Here is a 9,243-nt window from a genome sequence, read left to right on the forward strand (position 1 = left end):
AGTACGTATCACAACATATATATACAAACTTTTACTATTCCATGAAACCAAAACTCACACACGTGTGGAAATGTATTATATACGGAGTACATACGGTTTCTAGTGTCTACATGACAAAGTAACTTCAACTTTGGGTGACCGATGTAGCTATCGAACAGAGGCAATAATTCCTTGAATGATTGCTTCTTCGTAATGTGACAACATTGAATTCTTAGTTATATTTAGTCAGACAGAAAATGCCCGTGAAGACTTGATTCGTATGCCACCGCGAGCTAAACAGAAAGGACTCAAATTCGAGTGATGTAGCTGTAGGTATTGAATACTTTGATTCGTAAACCCTATTGAAGAGGGACAATAACTCTTTGACTGATTAGTTCTTCGCAACTGATCACTAGCCAGACTTCGATTGATATAGGAGTCGAGTTAGACGAACAACATTTAATACATTGATCTTCTGCTTGAAAAAATACTTCTTCTCCTTCTTCCATTTCAGGTCTGAGAAGCAAAGCAGCAATTGGAATCTTCATGCACGATCAAGGAGGGACACAAACAAGCCATCTTCATCCAAGCCTCTTCTTTTGCAGAGTCCCCATTGCAAGCTAAAACATAGGCTCTGAAGTTAGCGGCGCGGATTGGAGCAGCTTTGGGAGTGAGCCAACCTAATTTCCTAAATGATAGCCAAGTTCTTGCAGAAGCTGCCGCGAGAAAGGATCCTAGAATGCAACCAGGGCGTTGGATCATAAAACCAAATCTGTTTCAATTTCTCAATCATACTCAAGGAAGTGATGCAAGAATCTTCAAAATCAGAAGAGAGAATAACAAGATAGCTCATAAGCAAACCCAGGATGCCTACAACTTTTATGACCCAGGGAATTGCTTATACCCTTGTCTAGGATCAAAGCATAGATCTTCTGATTGCCCTGTAAAAGCTGCTATCGGAGCTTTAAATGTGCAATGTTGCACATTGTTGTTAGTGACGTGTCTTTGGTGAGTTAATAAATGAATGTTTTAATGGTAAAAAAAAGAGTTGGACGAACATATTAAAAAAAAAAACAATAACGTGTCACTTTGTTGAATGTGCGACGTCCATTCTAATTGATTATGTACACGCACACTAGCAAGCACCTAACTCAGCAGGCATGGACACGCCTAGTACAAGTGTTGTCCCACGGCAGCAGCAGACAATTTAATTTGTTTTGTGATGCAACACAATTCCTTTGTGTTGCAAAACATTTTTTTTAGTTACGTAGTAACCGAATTTATTTACAGGCCCTGTCGAAAAAATTATTTACATGGAAATACTCCATATTAATTTTGGATCCGATTATTTTTAAACTGGATAAAGCTTCAATTGAAAACTTTTAGTGGGCCAAATACTAGCTGATGCTAGCTATGCTTGCAAAAATGATCATTTAGGCGATAGCTAATGTAAATTTCAGTAAGCGAATAAAAAAGTAAATTATGCGTGCATGTATGTAGCCAGATTTCAGAAAGCTTTTTTGGTCATACCTATTTCTATCGAACAAAAAGTATCATCATGACATGTAAAATATTTTTATATTACAAATTCCAATACATAAAAAAAAACTTAAGATGTTCTCAATGTGTATTTTTTAATGCTTCCTATGTTTAAACATGTTTTCTTCTCAGGGTGAAATGTTTACACGGACTTCCAATTCCTAGTCACCCCACCAATAAGAACAATGAAACGAATATAGCACGTGCATGCATGATTAACACCACATGCCACGCCCGATTATTTTTGCCATTTATATATGTCGGTGATGCTAGACACCTTATCCTGTTAGGAGATGGAAGCAATCCAGATCTACCAACCGATAATTGCGATACCTTATCACCAGCGCGGCACACGAAACTTCCCACGCAAACCGGCAAATAGCAAAAGGAGATTTCCCCTGCGGAAAAAGCTTGTAACCAGGTGAGATGAAACAAGCAAAATTGGTTGCTTGCGTTCCACGCCTTCTCGCACACTGAAGGAGTCTGCTTCGCCGGGCTTACCGGGTCGCCGTCGACGCACCGGCCAGGCCAGAACCAAAATACTCACCACGAACGTCAAAGCGCCCCGCCTCCGAAAAGGAACCCGAACCACACGCGAAGCGACCTGCCTGCCCACCACGGCACGCACTGGCGCCCCTCCAACGCAAATCCTGAGCCAAAACCAAGCTGAAGAAGCTGCATCCAAACAAAAACCCTCGCCCGGTCTCCGTAAAAGCTCACATGGCGGGCCACGGAACCGAGAGCTAGACATACCCCCACCGCGCGGCTGCTGTATAAATTAGAAAAAAGATCTCCTTTTTAACGCCAGGCCGTAGCGAGAGGGCAATCAGCGAGAACCCGATCGAGACGAGATAGAGGAAGAGGAGGCAGGCACACGGCACGCGGAGCTTCTTGTGTTGTGTACTTCTCTTTTTATTGACCACCTTTGCCCACCCCGCCCCCCCCCGCCCCACACACAACTCATATCACAACACCCCCCATCTCAGGCCCGCGAGTTGCTCAGTCGCAGCGAGGCCGAAGGCCACAAGAGCGGGGCGAGCGTTCCGGTTGGGGGTCGCGATCCGTACCGGGGAGAGGGATCTCTCTCTTCTCACGCGCGCGGGCGGGCGGGCTGGCGTCGCATGCGGCGGCAGCGCCTGGTGGCAAATGCGGGTAGGTTCGCGGTGGTGAGGAGGCGGCCGAGGACGAACGATGCAGACGACGGAGCAGCAGCGGAAGAAGGTGAGACACGCGCAGGGACCCTCGATGCGCAAGGCGGACTGTGGTGTTTGTTGCGGGGTGGTTGGGTTTCCGTGACGATGTGGGTTGTTGGCGTTTGGAAACACGGGGCGGGTTGGACCTTTGGGGGAGGATTTGGGCACTGGAGTCGAGGGTAAATTGAAGTTTTCTCCCCTTGATTTGTTTTGATTTGGACGCCCACGGCCGTAAGGATTTGTTCTTGCCATTGTTTCCCGCAACCTTTTCTTCTTTTCTTGCGGAACGCTCCGTGTATTGAGGTTAATTTGAGTGGATTTCAGCTTTCTAGTCGCCTTGGATTCTATGTTCCATGCATCTGCGGAAAGAGCCTTTTTTTTTTTGCACTCCTGTTCCTGGATCAGAAGTCATCTGAATTATCAGAAGGTTCTCTCTTGGATTTGCTGGTGGATGCGTTCCTGATAATATCTGAAATCTTCTGGCGTTGAACAGCGTCTTCTTTTGTGCCTCGGAAGGAAATGATATTCTTATGCAACTTTTCATGTTAGTCGAGTACTCATTGCTCCTTGCTTTTATCCCTTGTCTAAAAATCTAATTGCTCCTTAAAAGCTTGGCGAGACTTTCTTTCAGCCTCTGATAATCAATATCAGAAAAGAGGATGGTTCAGATGCAAATTAAGGGGTGCCACAAATGCGGTATTAGATTCGCTGAGTAGATATGTTTATCTAAACTCAATTCAGTGGTCTTCTTACCGTCCTTTTTCTTGCAAGAAAATGATAGCCAATCATCTTAATTCTGCCAGTGGATTAGGTTGTCAGTATATTCTATGCCCACTCGGGAGGCATATTGATATAGATGGTTTTATGCCCAAAACACTTCCTTAAAGAGTCATTCTTGGGGTTATGTGAGCATCATTCACCTTTGCGTTTAATCAACCCTGTTTTGCTCATTGCTGGAGACCAAGGAGGCTTGCACCGGACGGGGAGGTGTAGCTATCCTATATACGATCGAGTCATCCAGAAGCTACCGAAATCCAGTTCTTCGTGCTAGAATCCCTGCGAGTTAGGTGAACACAGATGATGATTCTGCTGTTTCAGTGGTTCGTTTGGTAGGAACTAGGAAGTAAGCTTCTATACAAAGGATTGCACGTGATCTAGCTGTTTTATTGTTGAGTGTTATATTGAGGACTAGCAATTCATTCGGACACCCTGGGATTAACTTTGTGGTATTCTCATCAAATTTGTTTCATGCAAAGCTTTGTGTCATGAGTATGTTGGGTATTCGATGTATTATCAGTTTATCACCCGAGGTTTTATCAAAGAATTAATAGTCTGAACCATTTCTCATCAAATTTCCTAGTATATTTTTTGGCAGGCTGGGCCATCTGACATTTAGCTTAATGCTTGAGGCAGATGTTACTCAGTGAATTGGGCCTTATTTCTATCCAATGCTTGTCTTTTGTTTGTTTTGTAAAATGTTTTTCCGTTCTACAGTGTTAACTCGATTTGTTGTGCTTCTCTCAGGGTTCATCGGAGATGGACTTCTTCAGTGAATATGGTGATGCTAACAGATACAAAATTCAGGAAGTCATCGGTAAAGGGAGTTATGGTGTCGTTTGTTCAGCTATTGACCAACATACTGGCGACAAGGTGGCAATCAAGAAAATACACAATATCTTTGAGCACTTATCTGATGCTGCTCGGATACTCCGTGAGATCAAATTACTCCGGCTATTAAGACATCCTGATATAGTAGAGATCAGGCATATAATGTTGCCTCCATCCAGGAGAGACTTCAAGGATATTTATGTTGTCTTTGAGCTCATGGATACAGACCTCCACCAAGTCATCAAGGCTAATGATGACTTAACCAAAGAGCACCACCAGTTCTTTCTCTATCAGATGCTTCGTGCTCTGAAATATATCCATACCGGTATGCTACTCTAGAGAAATTGAGACCTGAGTTAGCATATAGTTCACAATATTTGTGTTACAAGTTTTGCTGAGTGTCCAGGGATGTTTCGTTCTAATTTACAAAACTTCGGGACAGAATATCCACACTTGAGTATTGGTGTTTTCTTGTGCTCCATTAGGGGCATACACTTTAGTATTGGTGCTTTGTTGTGCTCCATTATGATCATACACTATTTGTAGTAGTGCAGTCAGAGATTCAGACACAAATTCCACAGTAGTGCTAAGTGCAACCCAATAACCAAGGCCAACATACTTGAAATTTGCCCTTCCCCATTAATTATGTACTTTGTTGGTAATTCTACCTGAGATTCTGATATGTTGGCTAAAATTGACCTAAAAATATCTCCCACTTTATTTTGCACCTTTTGTTGACAAATGTACTCTTTATTCGCATTTACCTTTCAGGCCATCATGATTATTTTCTACTATTCATTGTTGAGCCATTAACATTATTGCCTTTTGAAGTCTTTTACTTCCAGTTTAAACTGCATGCTCATACTGTTGTCTATGATCTGACTAATAAGTATGTTGGTGCAGCTAATGTTTATCATCGTGATTTGAAGCCAAAGAATATATTGGCAAATGCTAATTGTAAACTCAAAATATGTGATTTTGGTCTAGCGAGAGTGGCATTTAACGACACTCCTACAACTGTATTCTGGACGGTATGTAAATGTTGATAGAGAACCATGTACTGCGTCGTCTTCCAGATTAGATTCGTATCCAAGGATACTTCTTTTGGAACTTAATTTTCATCTTCTATTCATGATTGTTGCAGGATTATGTTGCTACTAGATGGTATAGGGCTCCTGAGCTGTGTGGGTCTTTCTTTACCAAGGTAATTAGTCTGCACACCTCTGGTGTTGTTTGTTAGAATATTGGGTACACTATTTCTTCAAGCAATATGCTCCGTGCCCTTACTGAACATGCAGTACTGTTGAATATCATGTAATATTCCTATTTGCATAATAATAATAAAAGAAGAAGAAAAAACATCGTCACAGCTTATAATGTTCCATTCAGGACGCTAAATTGGTTTTGTGTGCAGTATTCACGAGCTATTGACATATGGAGTATTGGTTGCATTTTTGCGGAGATTTTAACTGGGAAGCCTTTGTTCCCTGGTAAAAATGTGGTTCACCAGTTGGATTTGATGACTGATCTCTTGGGTACTCCATCACTGGACACTGTTTCCAGGGTATGCCTTTTCATTCACGCCTAATGATCCAAAGTAAGTTCTCCCTAAATGTCAAGCGTTAATATTCCCTTTGTAACTGCAGATTCGGAATGAGAAGGCAAGGAGGTACTTGAGTAGTATGAGGAAAAAACAGTCGGTATCGTTTTCTGAGAGATTCCCCAAAGCAGACCCTGCTGCACTCAAACTTCTTCAGAGACTTTTAGCATTTGATCCCAAGGATAGACCAACTGCTGAAGAGGTAAGTGTCTTTTAGTGAAACGTTGGATTCAAAAAAAGGTGTTGAAAACATTTTCATTCTAACGATCTTTTCTTGATCACATAATCAGGCGTTAGCTGATCCATATTTTAAAGGTCTTGGGAAGGTAGAGAGAGAACCATCCTGCCAGCCAATAACAAAAATGGAGTTTGAGTTTGAAAGGAAAAATGTGACCAAAGCAGACGTAAAGGAACTTATATTCCGGGAAATACTGGAGTATCATCCTCAACTTCTGAAAGATTACATGAATGGAACTGAAAAAACAAACTTCCTATATCCTAGGTTTTTGCGATAAGACCTTTTGATTTTTCATTCCGCATTACCCTTTTTTATTCACATCTGCTGCCAATTTTCATAACTGATCCATTCTTTGTTGTGCCTATGTATTATGAAGTGCCGTTGACAATTTCCGGAGACAATTTGCTAACTTAGAGGAAAATGGAGGGAAGGGTGGAGCAGTCGTTCCACCAGATAGGAAGCATGTTTCGCTCCCAAGGTGACAAGAACTTTTACCTTCGGTTTACAAAAATAAGATTGCATATGCTGCCATTTTCTGCTTCCGGTTTAAAAAAAGATTGAACTAAATTAAACAACTAGCTCATCTTTGCATGGCTAAAAGATGTACTTTGGCCATCTCATAGTACTTCAGATTTGCTTTACATGACAAAAACAGGTAGTCAGGAACATCACAACAAGCTTGATGATTTGGGGTGATAATAGTTACAGAGTCTGCCCTTTTAAATTTGCTACTGACAATTACTTTGCAATTTTCAGGAATACTACCGTTCATTCTACACCCATCCCTCCAAAAGACCAAAAATATTCCCAAGTTCCCCAAAGGATTCCAACAGGTAATAGTTCCCCCCAAGTAGATGCCTAGTGTTGCATTCTTCAAATGAAACCAATCCAATATGTATTCCTTCATGCAAAATTCCCAGGTAGACCAGGAAGAGTGGTTGGCCCAGTAATACCGTTCGAGAATTCAAGCACTATGGATCCTTACAGTCAACGAAGGGTGGCGAGGAATCCAGTACTGCCTGCAGCTGCCACCAATCTATCAGCATATGCCTACCGAAACTCAGACAATTCAGAGCGAGAGCTTCAGCAGGAACTTGAAAAAGATCGGATGCAGTACCATCCGATGCAGCGGTTCATGGATGCCAAGATGGTATCCCCTGACTTGAGGTCTACCTCATATTACATGCCAAAGGGTGTCCCGAAAGCTGATGTAGCAGAAAGGAGTGCCTTACAGTCTAACATGATGCAGGGCATTGCCCCGTTCAATGGCATTGCCACAGTTGGAGGTGCCTTCAATAAGGTCAGTGCTGTTCAGTATGGAGTTTCCAGGATGTACTAGTGCAATGGCCACTTCCGAAATGCTTGGCTTAGCTCTGAAGTAATAACATGGAAGAATCGAAATACTTCCTATGTTACCCTATCAGCCGAAGATTCAGACAGTGGATGGATGGTCTCTCATCGAGGAGGAAGTTGATGTCTGGTAAAAGAATTTTTATGCAAGGACAACCATCCTGCCAATTGATCCACCTGTTCAAGAAAGGAATGGCATCAGTTATTTGGGGCTGATGCGAAAAAGGGGAATTGAGGTGAGAAGACGTGTGGCGTCTATGTATTCAAAAGAAAGGGAACATATGGAAGTAATAAAAATGGTGATCTCCTGTACATAAAATAACTTGATTTTTCGTATTACTGCTGGAGACAGCTTTCCTTGTGTTCCACATTCGTGTGGCCGGGTGATTTTGTTTTTCTGGGTTTGAATTACTTCTAGAGGAATTCAGTGTTGTAATACTTTGGAGTTAGTTTAGATCTGTAACAGAATAACAAAACCAAACGCCTCTAAGATAGAATGTTGATGGCCGAACATTGTTCTTCTGAGTTCTGACAGTAATTTGTATGTGGACTGAATTAGATGATCCTTTCAGAGAACATACACTTGCATGAACACTCGCATCACACTTGGACTGCGTCTTAAAACAGTAGTTGCAGCATACAAACAAAAAGATACCTGATCTATAGTGTGTGTGAACTTCTTTTGAAATTTAACTTTGACCATCAATTATGTCAATAATATGTAGGTCATATGAAATAAACAAAATACTCTCCGTAGAGGGTAGTTTTGTTTTTCCTAAGTCAATTTTGTTTGAGTCTGACCACATTTATCGATAAAACTTGGTACGTACAATACACTAAATATTGTGATCAATATATTAGTATTGATTTGATATTGTAGATTTTGATATTTTTTATCAATGAATATAATGACATTGTAGATATTGATACTGCAAAGGACAAAACTAAGATGTCTACCTTCACGGAAAGGAGGAGGTATACAAGTGGAACATCTTTTGAGTATAAATTCAATGATATAATTATTTTGGCACACAAATATGTATCTTTGGTCTAATAATAAGTGGTCAAAATCCTCTAAAAAATGGTCAAAATTGAATTTTGAAATGCATACACGTCCACTAAAAATGAACGAAATGAATCTAAATTATATAGCTCTATCATAAATGAGTAGATCTATCATATAGTTGTAGCAACTATAATTATTTTCTCTAGAGAAGAAACATAAATCTAGGTTGTGAACCAAAATTAAAAGGATGTAGATAAACAGAGGGATGGTAGAAAGAAGAATGAGATATGTGACCAATAAGTATGACCTTTCAATTGTGTCGTAAAAGGCAATGTGATAAAGCATCAATATACAAAAAATAACACGGAGTTCACAATCATATTTTGAAAACTAAAATTTTAGAGCAATAACTAAAGAGCCACTCAGGTTAATGAGAAGATTTACTCAGAAAGAATTTTTGGGAAGCTCCATTGCACTTTGCAGAGTTCAAAACTGACCACTTAAGGAGAAGCAATGGGAACGACACAACTTATGTCTTTGTAACGTATGCAGTGCAAACTATCCACGCGGACCATCGGATCTAAAACGTGTGAGCGGATTAAATGTGGAAATCATAACATCCATTTAAACATGTTTTTCACATAACCCTTTGTATTTACCTCATGATGTCATATTTTTTATTCTCACCTCTCATCTGGATCACACTTAATAGATTTGATGGCCCAAGATG

At 40.8% G+C, this 9,243-nt stretch overlaps 1 protein-coding gene across 2 annotated transcripts; it reads left to right on the plus strand.

Annotated features, from left to right (window-relative positions):
- Window positions 1-2,329: 2,329 nt before the first annotated feature.
- On the plus strand, window positions 2,330-8,070 carry LOC100822541 (mitogen-activated protein kinase 8). Of its 2 annotated transcripts, none has more exons than XM_003569464.4 (10): window positions 2,330-2,739; window positions 4,236-4,644; window positions 5,223-5,350; window positions 5,464-5,523; window positions 5,734-5,883; window positions 5,966-6,121; window positions 6,210-6,421; window positions 6,534-6,635; window positions 6,914-6,990; window positions 7,078-8,032. In XM_003569464.4, exons 1-10 carry the CDS (start codon window positions 2,710-2,712, stop codon window positions 7,494-7,496), a joined length of 1,743 nt encoding a protein of 580 aa, XP_003569512.1. In that variant the 5' UTR covers window positions 2,330-2,709; the 3' UTR covers window positions 7,497-8,032. The 2 variants fall into 2 exon arrangements, with proteins under 2 accessions (XP_003569512.1, XP_010232111.1); XM_010233809.3 differs by lacking the exon at window positions 2,330-2,739 and adding an exon at window positions 3,351-3,778 and having other exon boundaries at window positions 7,078-8,070.
- Window positions 8,071-9,243: the final 1,173 nt, after the last annotated feature.

Source organism: Brachypodium distachyon, chromosome 2 (genome assembly GCF_000005505.3).
Source record: "Brachypodium distachyon strain Bd21 chromosome 2, Brachypodium_distachyon_v3.0, whole genome shotgun sequence".
Taxonomy (NCBI): Eukaryota; Viridiplantae; Streptophyta; class Magnoliopsida; order Poales; family Poaceae; genus Brachypodium; species Brachypodium distachyon.

Bases quoted from the DNA above. Each gene is read 5' to 3' on its own strand.
- LOC100822541 (XM_003569464.4), top strand. From the start codon at position 2,710: ATGCAGACGACGGAGCAGCAGCGGAAGAAG. The intron at 4,645-5,222 runs GTATGCTACTCT...ATGTTGGTGCAG, and splicing joins TCTGAAATATATCCATACCG to CTAATGTTTATCATCGTGAT. The intron at 5,351-5,463 runs GTATGTAAATGT...TGATTGTTGCAG, and splicing joins CTACAACTGTATTCTGGACG to GATTATGTTGCTACTAGATG.